This window comes from Littorina saxatilis, linkage group LG12 (assembly GCF_037325665.1).
Source record: "Littorina saxatilis isolate snail1 linkage group LG12, US_GU_Lsax_2.0, whole genome shotgun sequence".
NCBI classification, from domain to species: domain Eukaryota; kingdom Metazoa; phylum Mollusca; class Gastropoda; order Littorinimorpha; family Littorinidae; genus Littorina; species Littorina saxatilis.
Window position 1 is genome coordinate 51,354,412 of NC_090256.1, and position 13,258 is coordinate 51,367,669.

A 13,258-nucleotide genomic window follows, 5' to 3' on the forward strand; every position below is an offset into this window, starting at 1 on the left:
GCCTGCCTGCTATTTCAGCTAACATATGACGCATTCTTGTAAACTGATACTAAATGTCCTACTCTAGACAAGAACAAATTTGTCTGTGTGTGCTGTTTCAGCTACAAGATGATGCTGTCATGCTGGCACCCCAGGCCGGAGGACCGACCGTCGTTCACAGAGCTCCGCAACACGCTGGAGTGCTCGTTGGAGAAGGCCCAGCCCTACATCGACCTCAGTGTCAACGTCAGCGAGGACTACTACACGCAGGACTCTGAATGCAGGTCTTGTGTATGTTCTTATATTCCGCAAAACTTAGCATGACTCTGAATGCAGGTCTTGTGTATGTGCTTATATTCCGCAAAACTTAGCATGACTCTGAATGCAGGTCTTGTGTATGTTCTCATATTCCGCAAAACTTAGCATGACTCGGAATGCACAGAGGTCTTGTGTATGTTCTCATATTGCGCAAAACTTAGCATGACTCGGAATGCAGGTCTTGTGTATGTTCTTATATTGTACAAAACTTAGCATGACTCGGAATGCAGGTCTTGTGTATGTTCTTATATTGCACAAAACTTAGCATGACTCTGAATGCAGGTCTTGTGTATGTTCTCATATTCCGCAAAACTTAGCATGACTCGGAATGCTGGTCTTGTGTATGTTCTTATATTCCGCAAAACTTAGCATGACTCGGAATGCAGATCCTGTGTATGTTCTTATATTCCGCAAAACTTAGCATGACTCGGAATGCAGGTCTTGTGTCTGTTCTTATATTCTGCAAAACTTAGCATGACTCGGAATGCAGGTCTTGTGTATGTTCTTATATTGCACAAAACTTAGCATGACTCGGAATGCAGGTCTTGTGTATGTTCTTATATTGCACAAAACTTAGCATGACTCGGAATGCAGGTCTTGTGTATGTTCTTATATTGCACACAACTTAACATGACTCGGAATGCAGGTCTTGTGTATGTCCTTATATTGCACAAAACTTAGCATGACTCGGAATGCAGGTCTTGTGTATGTTCTTATTTTGCACACAACTTAGTTTGACGCGGCCCTGAATGCAGGTTTTGTGTATGGTTTTTTTTGCACACAACTTAGCATGTCTCGGAATGCAGGTTTTGTGTATGTTCTTATATTGCACAAAACTTAGCATGACTCTGCATTCAGGTCTTGTGTATGTTCTCAAATTGCACAAAACCAAGCGTGACCAAAGCCAAATAAAATCAATATAATAAGGTAGAAGAGATTCTCACTCTGTGTGTCTTTACCAATTACATATATATCAACGTGTTTTTTGAAAGAAGCAAGCACACTAGAAGGAAAGGAAGAGGACAAAGGGGGGGTTGGGGGGATGCAGAAAATAGATCTAGAAAGATATCAAGATCTCATTTATATATATATATCTATATAAGAACCTGTCATGCATTGCAGAGAAATGAGTGCCCGAGAAGAGCAAGGTTGAAATAAGAGGTGGAATGGTGTTCTTTTTTCCCTACGCCACTGGCTCTATACTATAGCCAGCGGGTATTCAGATTTAAAACTCTGTATTTTGAAGAGTGCAATGCTATTAGACGCAGACCCCGGAGACAGACTTGATCAAGGAGACAACAGCAGGGAGGGAGAGTACAGCTGACATTCTCTGACCCGATCAAATAATGGGAGGTGACTTGCGGCGATGTCTCCTCCACCCCCTTTCTCTCTGCCACCCTCGCACTCTCCCCTCCCCCCCCCCTCACCCCCAAACATAGTCGCTCCCGTTCTGCCCTGTCCCTCTCTGAATGGCTTATCAGACATCTGTTGTCGAGGCGGCTATTGTGCTCTAATTTGAACGTGCTAGCGTTTTTTGTTGACTTGAACAGATCCTTTGAAACTTTGGTCAGTCATTTACAAGTTACGCTATGAAGGAAAATGAAGCCAGACAGTCTGATTACGTGAGATTAGCACAAAGAAGCACATTCCACGGATTCAGTATGCGAACACGAACTCCCCCTACCCTTAACCCGTACCCCCTCGAGCTCATTTGAATGTTTGGTGTGTTTCGACAAGAAAGGAGATTCCACGGATTGAGTTAGTGAAGACTTAGCTCCCACCACCCGATTAGGACATGTTTTGGCTGATGGAAGAGCAGAGTATAAGGGCAGGCACTTCATTGGGCTACAAGTCCCTTTACCTCCGAAAGGGAATTCGGTCGGAAATTCAAAAACTTGTAGGCCCTACTGACCCGGTATAGGATGCGTTGAAAAGACGAGAGTAGGAAATCGATTACAGAGAAACGAGGACTTTGAGAGTTTTTACATCAAGTCACTTTGGAGACCAGGCAAGCGGCACTTTGTCCTGCAGATTTATCTCATTTCGACATTGTTTATTTCTGGCAATTTCTTCCTATTCGACACACTCTCAGAGTGAAAGAATGAAACAAGTAAGTGTAGCTGAACCCCCTTAGCAAAGCACGTAGTGATTAGAAGGCGCCGTGTATACAAACTGTCATCTTCGTCGACAGGAACAGCTTTTCCACTGGAACAAGACACTCTCTCGTTTCCTCCCTTCCTTCTCGCTACTTATGAAATGTTCTCTCTCTCTCCCCTTTCTCTCTCTTCTCCCCTTTCTCTCTCTTCTCCCCTTGGTAATGGTTAGGTTGTCTGAACAAGTAGACCATTTGAGGGTATTGGGTCTCTCTCTCTCTCTCTCTCTCTCTCTCTCTCTCTCTCTCTCTCTCTCTCTCTCTCTCTCTCTCTCTCTCTCCAAATTAAAGCATTACGCTGATACCTCAGCACTCAAGTTGTTTTATTATGGTCATATTTTACCTCATCTGAATTATGCATCTACACTTTGGGATGGTTGTGGCGATGTTCACTTTAAAAAAGTCAATTCTCTTCACCGTCGCGCAGCTAAACTTATCATGCCGGGTCCACAAACATCAACAGATCAAAAGCTTAGCAGCCTTAATTTTCTATCACTTAAAGATCAGTTATTATTTAATAAGGCTCTTTTAATGTTTAAGGTACAAATAAACGAGACCCCACAGTACATGCGATCATTATTTCAGAAAGCAACAGACAGATATGGCTCAAACAAATTAATTTCCCCGCTACCCCGTATTGATTTATATAAAACCAGTTTAGCGTTTTCGGGCTCAACAATTTGGAATTCGCTACCATGTGAGATAAAGGGGTCAAGCACGATTAAACACTTCAAATCGCAGCTTCGCAAATATCTGTTGTCACGAACAGTTACATTCTGAAGCTGTTTCTAGCAAGAATGCATTGCCGCTATCACTAACCTCTATATATTTTGTTGATTATGATAATGATGTCGACGATGATGATGATGATGATGTTGATGAAGTTGTTGTTGTGTGTGTGTGTCCGTGTGCGTGTGTGTGTGTGTGTGAGTGTGTGTGTGTGTTTGTGTGTGTGTGTGTGAGTGTGTGTGTTGTATTGAGTGCGAACGTGATTGCAGGCATGCGGCGCGCGTGTGTGTGCGAGTCGAATTTTCTTTTCCTTTGTATTATCTTGACATACATGTACATTTCAATGTTCTATTATGCATTATGTAGTCGTATAGGTAATGTTGTAATTAGTAATACTGTATGATTGCGATTGACAATTGTCCTTTTATTGTCTTTATCTTTATGTCTTAGTTTAGCAGGGACAGATTGTAAGACTAGGCGTGAGCCTAAAATCTCCATCCTTGAGTAATAAAGTTCGTTCGTTCGTTCGTTCGTTCTCTCTCTTGCTCGCCACCCCCCCCCCCCCCCCCCCCGCCACCCCCCGACGCAGCCCAAAGTCAAACATAGATCCCCTCCCCATCTGGGTGCTGTCTGGCTGTGTGTGTGTGTGTGTGTGTGTGTGTGTGTGTGTGTGTGTGTGTGTGTGTGTGTGTGTATCCTACTTACGTGAGAGAGACCACCCATGAGATAACAATATCGTTCAAACCACACACACGTGTATATCATGTAAATGAGGTCATGTCAAGCTAGTCTGGGAGGGACCTGATTCTTCCACTGCACATGATGTCAAAGTCACCGAGACAAACGTCCCCTAAAAGAATTTTTAGAATGAACACGTCACGCTACATTTTCTAAGAGTGACGTTTCTTTGCTTTTACGTCCAAGATTGCACGGAGCTTTGGAAGAGCTAGATGGAGGTTCCAACAGAAGCGTAATCGCTTTCGTTCGCAGTTCAATATTTAAAAAAGCAACTCGTGTAAATCTGGTACGACACAGAAAGCCACATAGTATTCTGTGTGTGTGTGTGTGTGTGTGTGTGTGTGTGTGTGTGTGTGTGTGTGTGTGTGTGTGTGTGTGTGTGTGTGTGTGTGTGTGTGTGCACATGCAAGAATGTCTTTATCCCATGGAAAAACCTAAACAGATATTTGCGTGTATACACGATTGTAGATATGGGGATGATGGTATCTTTATCTGTAACTGTCTAATTTTCTAATTTTCTCTTCTAACAGCAATAACAACTCCGCCCCTTTTGGCGCGACCCGCATGTCGGGGGAGGACTATGGAGGTCTGGAGATGACTCAAGCCATAGACGACAACGGCTACAACGTCAACAGCATCACCTCCATCAGCGCCGACGTGCACGTGTGTCAACTCTTTCACAATAACAGCGCCGACAAGAACTTGACCCTGGGCCTGGCCGAGTCCGTCACGCTAGAAGGACCCACGTCCGAGACGGAGAGCACCCCTTGCTCCACGCCCACCAGGAAAAACGGCGAGGGGAGTGAGACCAGGTCGGAAAGTTCTGCAGACACCGCTTTCCCCAGTCCTGACAGTGGGGACTTCGGCAGGAGGAGACGGAAGAGGAAGGAGAGGAGAGAAGGAGGAGAGGAGACGCTGGTCAAAGATGGGAAGATCCTGAAGAGCAAGGTTTTCTTCCAAAGAGGCCTCGGCGAGGTCACCTTCGAGGGCGTGGAGGAGCAGTAGCAGGGGGAGGCAGGGGGAGAAGGGAGGAGGAGAGAGTCGCGGGATCGAGAGGATGAGAAAGATGATGACACTTTCACTCTGAACCACCGGGGCGGGATGCACTGAGAGCCTCTGCTCCCCACCTCCCCGCGCTCAGCCAGCGGGAGCTCCTCCACGGAGCTGACCTGTGACTGTGACTCTCCCTACAACATCAGCGACACCTCGCTCACCTCCGCTAGCAGCAACCACGTCAAGGTTCACCTCGCCCCGTCTTTGACCTACGGGGTTCTCAGCCTCTTTCGCACGGGCAAGGGAAATGGGCTGAGAAAGGACCAAGGTCGTCAGAAACGGCAGTCCCAGAGTTTGACTGACGTCAGCAGGCTTGAACTGGAACCGGAGCTTGCGCAGCACACCTGCGCATACGAACGAAGGACAGATGGTTGGGCGTGTGCTCTGTGACCGGGCGAAGAAGCAGTCTTCGTGTGTGGATGCTTTTGAAGAGATATCAGACGTCTTGTCATGGTTTTTGTTGTGATAAGTTGTAGAAGATTTGATTAAGGAACGCGTACGGGTGAGCGTTTTGTAATAGCTCAGTGAGAAGCTTCTGTATTCGCAGACACCTATGAAGAGAGAGCTGACGTCTGCTGATATACTTGACATACGTCTAAGTTTTCAGAAATGTGTAACTGTGTGCAGTGTATGATTAATAATGTTGGGGATGAAGCCCTTCATTGGATGATTATAAAGAATGTTTTAATAATAAGCTTTCAAAACTTGGGAGAAGAATGTTTATACTGTGATTCGGTGACGAAGCTTCTTTATTCACGGATGTGTATGAAACAGTGGCAGACGTCAGTCACAGTATGTTAATCAGGTTTCGGTCTTTTAATCAACAGTTCGATAACATTATGTTAACATGTTTGATTAGGGGCAGAGGTAACTTTGCGAATGCTTACAATCAAAGAGAAGATTGAAATCAAAGAAACAGCGGATTCGGATTATGCTCTCTTGATCCGAGGAACTGGAAATTGTGTGTGTTCAGCATAGATAATACGATTTGTATTTGGATATGGCATTATGATTTGGGATGTCAAACTTTTGAAGGAAGAAAAAAAGAAGTTTGAGGCGAGGATGTGTCTTTTGAGAAGAATGCAAAAGTGTCATGTACAAGTCACCAACCGGAAGTCGATTAAGATGTGCCTTTAATATGAGAAAGGACAAAAAAAGAAGGTCCATTGTGCCCTTTAAAAAAAAAGAGTACATGATGTTGCTTCTTTTCGGAATCGCAGACGATAAGCATGTGACTTTTAAGAAGAAGGAGAAAGGGAGGTTGTGTCCCGGCTTTGCGATTAGTAAACAATTAAGGGCTGTTTCTTTCCAACAATGAAAGTTTTCTTGCGGACAAAGAGAAAAAGGACTGAACATGAACATCTGTCATTTGAAAAGGGACAGCAAATGGAAGAGGTTTTTTTGTAAGGAAGAATAAAAAATGTAGTTATGTCCTCTAGGAACGGACAGAAAATGAGAGTACGGTTGATAACTTTTAGAACAACGTACAAAGGTTCAATAATACGCTATTGGAACTGTTTACATTGGTTTTTTATGGGTTTAGAAAACATGTTTTAACATGTATTTGTACAGCGTCAGGAACCTCTTGCGGGACTTGCGCTACAGAAAAGTTGCAAAGTTATTGACTATTGGTGATGTGCTCTGAACAGATCTGACAAGCATTGAAGTACACAGAACGTATTATTGTTAATCATACGCTGAACAGATTTGACGAATATTACTGTACTCCAAACAAATGTAACGTCTATCAACACTGACACTGCCGGCGGTGAAGCTGTTCAGTGTGAGCTGTGAACAACATTTAAAGACAATATTATATAGTCCTGTCAGAACCAATCTCATCATTTCCATTGCTGACCAGCGAACGTTACAGCGTCAATCTTCCGTGTGTCCTTTGTCATTGAACTGGTCTCTGTAGTGGACTCCCCTGGCTCCATTGGTCATGGAAGTGGAGTGCCAAAAGACTCCATTTTCACCAAAGTGGACTCACAAGATTCCGTTTTCTTTGAAGTGGACTAAGAAGACTATTTTCATTCACGTGGACTCCCAGACTCCATTGTCTTTGAAGTGGATTCCCTACACGCCACCATCATTGAAGTGGATTCCTTACACGCCACCATCATTGGAGTGGATTTCCTACACGCCACCATCATTGGAATGAATTCCCTACACGCCACCATCATTGGAATGAATTCCCTACACGCCACCATCATTGGAGTGGATTCCCTACACGCCACCATCATTGGAGTGGATTCCCTACACGCCACCATCATTGGAGTGGATTCCCTACACGCCACCATCATTGGAGTGGCTTTCCTACACGCCACCATCATTGGAGTGGATTTCCTACACGCCACCATCATTGTTGTGGATTCCCTACACGCCACCATCATTGGAGTGGACTTCCCAAACTCCATTGTCTTTGAAGTGGATTTCCTACACGCCACCATCATTGGAGTGGACTTCTCAAACCCCCTTACCATGAAAGTGGAAACCCAAGACTGATTGTCATCTAAGGGGACTTCCAAGATTTCACTGCCATTGAAGTAAACTCACAGACTCCACTGTCACCGAAAGGTTCCCAAGACTGCACTGTGACTGAAGTGGACTCCATACATTTCACGATCATTGACATGGGCGCCACAGACTTCGTTGTCACTGATGTGGTCTCTGAAGACTCCAAGGCACATGCTTCATGCCTTGTGCTCAAGAACAATCAGAATGCATTTTATGCATTAGGCTCATACCTTTTAGTGTTCATTGTAATACGCCAAGGAGCTGCCAGGATTTGAATTTGTTTTTGTTTTTAAAGATCTGTGCCTACTTTGTCCCATTCTGTCAACACAGTGGAGTTTGATTTGCTTGCATTTATATCATGTGTGTGAAGGGTCTAAAAAAAAAGCTTAGTCTCAGGATAGTATTGACTTATTTGTTAGTCCTAGAGCAATATTGACCCATTCATCATTTACAACATTCCAGCCTTTTGTGTTATTACATTTAGTCAAGTTTTGACTAAATGTTTTAACATAGAGGGGGAATCGAGACGAGGGTCGTGGTGTATGTGTCTGTGCGTGTGTGTGTCTGTGTGTCTGTGCGTGTGTGTGTGTAGAACGATTCAGACTAAACTACTGGACCGATCTTTATGAAATTTGACATGAGAGTTCCTGGGAATGATATCCCCGGATGTTTTTTTCTTTTTTCGATAAATACCTTTGATGACGTCATATCCGGCTTTTTGTAAAAGTTGAGGCGGCACTGTCACACCCTCATTTTTCAATCAAATTGATTGAAATTTTGGCAAAGCAATCTGCGACAAACGCCGGACTTTGGTATTGCATTTCAGCTTGGTGGCTTAAAAACTAATGAATGATATTGGTCATTAAAAATCAGAAACTTGTAATTAAATTATTTTTTTAACGATCCAAAAATAATTTCATCTTATTCTTCGTCATTTTCTGATTCCAAAAACATATACATATGTTATATTTAGATTACAAACAAGCTCTGAAAATTAAAAATATGAAAATTAGGATTAAAATTAATTTTCCGAAATCGATGTAAAAACAATTTCATCTTATTCCTTGTCGGTCCCTGATTCAAAAAACATATAGATATGATATGTTTGGATTAAAAACAAACTCAGTAAGCTTAAAAGAATAGACATACAGAAAAGCGTGTTATCCTGCTCAGCGCGACCACTACCGCACTATTCTGCATGGCTTGTCGATTTCACTGCCTTTGCCACGAACGGTGGACTGACGAAACTACGAGTATGTGGTCTTGGTGAAAAAAGCAGTGCGTTCAGTTTCATTTTGTGAGTTCGACAGCTTGACTAAATGTTGTTATTTCGCCTTACGCGCCTGTTATTATGAGTTATTTCTAATATGCTGACTGTTAGCAAATGATAACAAGACATGTCGAGAAAAAAGATATCAAGCATGAGCCTTTTAGGCGAATGCTGATATCGTTTGTGAGACATGACTGTTGTCATTTGCTAACAGTCCGCATATTAGAAATAACGGTTTTATTACTGTTTAATTCGACGAAAACAAATTTCGAAGCGACCCCGCGAATTAGACAGAACAGCCGCAATGGGAACTGGAGCGCTCCTACCTGATTATGCCTGTCAGTCAAAGAATTCTCGTGACCTGGTCAGCCAATCAGAGTAATACTCCTGACGTGATGAATATTCACAGATCAAATGCGTTTGACACACAACAATCTCACAAGATAAACCATGTTCAACATGCGTTTCGGTTGCTTCGCTTTTTCTTGTTGAATAGAGAGCGACAGATTTAGAACCGACTCAAGATGGATGGAAAATGACTTAAAGATACATTTGACGTAACTCGAGTGACGCAATTTCACTTGATTTTCCAACTTAGGTAATTTAGATTTAATAATAATAATAATGCAAACTTTTATAGCGCTATTCTAGAAAATTGTCTACTCTTAGCGCTTTACAATACATACATCGACCAAGCATACTATACACGCACAGGCAAAGAAACCGACCAAACATAACCAACAAACTATACATGCACAGGCAAAGAAAACGACCAAACATACAATACTGACACGCACAGGCAAAAATAACGACCAAACATAAACAAACATACTATAACCAAACATAACCAACATACTATACGCGCGCAGGCAAAGAGAACAATCAGCACATATAATGATTACTGACATCTAATAATGCAGGCATACAGTGACAATCCAATACACAGCCTAAGCACAAGAACCACAGTAGGCTTCTATATAAAAACGTGTCAACAATACTATTTACACACACACAGACAGTGCTGACACAAAGCGCAGAAAATATATATACGCGTTATTTTAGGCACTAGGTAGGGGGTGAGGTGGGGCGGGATGGGGTGGGTGGGGAGATGCTGGAGGGGAGATCACTTGCGCTGGAAGAGGTGTGTTTTGAGATTTGTCTTGAATGTAGTGAGAGAATCTGTGTGTCTGAGAGGCAGAGGTAATCTATTCCAGGTCACAGGGGCTTGATAGGCGAAGGACCTCTCGCCACATGTCTTTGTTTGCACTGTGGGGAATCGGAAGAGTCGAGTGTCGGCGGCGGAGCGAAGATGACGAGAGGGGGTGTAGAGATTGAGGAGTTCTGACAAGTATTCTGGGGCAGAACCAGAAACGACGGCAAAAGAAAGAGAGGAGAGTTTGTATTCGATCCTTTTAGTGATAGGCAGCCAGTGTAGAGAGTGAAGAAGGGGTGTGGCGTGTTCATACTTGGAAGATTTGAAGACCAGGCGGGCAGCGTTATTTTGGATCCTTTGAAGTCTATCTAAAAGGTACTTAGGGAGACCGGCCAGGAGAGAATTGCAATAATCTATCTTTGAGAGGACTAAAGAACACACTAACGTTTTGGTTGCATCAGTGGTGAGGTAGTGACGGACTGAACTAATCTTGCGCAGCTCTCGATAGGCGGACTTGCAGATGTTAGAGATGTGTTTTTGGAAAGAGAGAGTTGGATCGAGAGTGACGCCAAGGCTGCGGACAGACGGAGAGAAAGAGATAGGTAGTTCGTTGACAGTGAGAGAGGCAGGAAAAGAAGGGTGATTGAGAAATTTCTTGGGACAGGCCAGCATAACTTCGGTTTTGTCACTATTTAACTGGAGTTTGTTTAAAGACATCCAATCACTGAGGTCCGCAATGCAATCCTGTGTCCGAGATACCAGATCGTCAACTTCAGCAAGAGGGGCAGACTGATGAAGCTGTGTATCATCAGCGAAACTCTCGTGCGATTTCAAGTGAGCGGGTACCCCCCGCGGGTTAGGGGGAAGAATTTACCCGATGCTCTCCAGCATGTCGTAAGAGGCGACTAACGGATTCTGTTTCTCCTTGTGTGTTTCTTGTATAGAATATAGTCAATTTTTGTAAAGATTTTAGTCAAGCAGTATGTAAGAAATGTTAAGTCCTTTGTACTGGAAACTTGCATTCTCCCAGTAAGGTAATACATTGTACTACGTTGCAAGCCCCTGGAGCAAATTTTTGATTAGTGCTTTTGTGAACAAGAAACAATTGACAAGTGGCTCTATCCCATCTCCCCCCTTTCCCCATCGCGATATAACCTTCGTGGTTGAAAACGACGTTAAACACCAAATAAAGAAAGAAAGAAAGAAAGTGAGCGGGTCGGCATTTTACACTCAGAGGATGGGCGGTACCTTGCTGTTCCGTAAATCACCCACCGACAAAACTCGCTTATCGGTATTTTATTAGATAAAGAGAGTATTATCTGACAGCATTTGAAGTGTCATTCTGTAGAATAAATCACGCTGATATTGTTGATTTACATTTTTACTTTGTTTTGTCAATTTTTAGCTTGATATACAAAAAGGGTCCCTGCCTGAACGTTATAACATTTAACAGGTCACCTAGAATCCGTCCTGATTGGTCAAAAAGCCATATGGGGCACTGAATTGGTAATAATATTTGCTAACAGTCAGCATATTAGAAATAACTCATAATAGATGACGACATGCATAAATAAAGATTTCGGGCCAGCTGCATGTATTCACTTCAGTATACACGGATAAACTTCAGAAGCACAATACCCCGTTGTGCCATAATACCTCAGTACAAAATCACACCTGTCCCGTAGCTGGTATAACTGTTAAAGATACCTATACGTAACTGTGTAAACGGTCTTGTAAACCAACATTGATCCGTCCAGGCGTTTACATGGGATGACATAACTCCTCCTCTTGGACGCTCAGTCTGGTTGTTTTGAAGGCATAGTAATAATAATAATTGTCAGTAAGTACTGGTGTCACATGACTGATGTGAACCAGTTGATTGGCTAATGGCGATGCACTAAAACTGTTAGCGCACTCTTGGAGTGCGCTAATTTTTCCACAGAGCGTATTCTTCCGCCCTTTGCCTAAGCGAGACTGTGCTCTCATCCTCAGAATTAATTAATGACATGTAGCTTATATTCTCCACAATACCAAATGACCATAAATTCCCTGCTTCTCAATTAAAGCAGAAGTGGTATTTTTTTCTGACAGATTGCATCTGCCTGTCCCAGTGCCAGTGATCTAAAAATAGAAGCCGTTGTGTTTCATCTAATTTTCGCCGACCTGCATAGATTCTTCTCATATGCGGTGTTAGTGGCATGTAGCTTATCATCCACATTACCATATGATGAGTTAGTATACAATTCCCAGCGGCTAACAGAAAACGCAAGTGTTATTCCGATAACGTACCAGCTAGACCAGTTTGGAAGACTGACTCGATCGACTCTGTAGCAGACTACACAGAAATACGACTACATCAGTTCAGTAAATGAATGGTTTTCGAATTATTATTTCAAGGCAAGAACAATCGTAATCGAAAACGTGTAAGGTTCAGAACGTTCTTACCATATATAAGACTTATTACCAGCCTGCCTCATGCGTGCAGACTCAGTGCAGACTGCAGTGGTTCGATTGCCCAGGTAGCCTAGCAGACGACATTAACCCCGCTCAGCAAATTAACATGTTGGGCAAATGTGAACGAAAAAACGATGGGGATATAATACGTGTAGGGTTCAGAGCATTCTTACCGTTCATATTTAGTATCAGACTCCCCGATGAGTGAAGATACAACACGAGAAATATGCCACATTTGTTTTGAAAATGTGCGAACCGTCGAGTCCCACTTCGAGTCAATTCAAGGGGAGTCACTCCGCACAGTCAATCCGTCGAAGCTCGACTGGAGGTTTCGAATCGTGAATAATGAAGAGCACAGTCCTTTCTCCGAGTTCAAATGAGGTCTCTCTGAAAGATCATCACTGTTCAGATTAACGCTACACTGGAATTTACCAACAGAAATTAAAATGCGTGTGACGAAAGCACGACACACTTGAGACACCCCACACAAAAGTAGATCTTTACTGTACACGACCTGACCACACAGTTATGCCTATTCAAATGCGCGTTGCAAAATGTGCGTTTGGAATCTTCTTTTTTCTATGGCGGTACTGACAATATCGTTATTGAAACAATCCCAGTGCACTAAGGGATTTATAGAGCAAATCTCGAAAATAATTATTGAACTCAGCGCTATGCGCTTCGTTCAATAATGAATTTTCTCGATTTGCTCTATAAATCCCTTAGTGCACTGGGATGTCTCAATAACTTAAATAACAAGAAATTCCTCCGAGGTAGGAAAAACACCCCCGTCCTTAGCACGAACATGATTCAGGGGCCATAATGCCATTCCTGATCATATCATGTCGAGTCCCATACTTGTCGACGACGCCCTAGGTACCACATCACAAACAGA

At 43.1% G+C, this 13,258-nt stretch overlaps 1 protein-coding gene across 1 annotated transcript in view; it reads left to right on the top strand.

Moving 5' to 3' along the window:
* LOC138983133 (platelet-derived growth factor receptor alpha-like) overlaps positions 1 to 6,100 on the top strand; it is a 60,181-nt gene extending 54,081 nt beyond the window's left edge. The window contains exons 13-14 of the mRNA XM_070356541.1: positions 102 to 263; positions 4,447 to 6,100. Coding sequence (XP_070212642.1) covers positions 102 to 263; positions 4,447 to 4,921 — 637 coding nt within the window. The 3' untranslated portion in view covers positions 4,922 to 6,100. The remainder of the gene's footprint in view (positions 1 to 101; positions 264 to 4,446) is intronic.
* Positions 6,101 to 13,258: the final 7,158 nt, after the last annotated feature.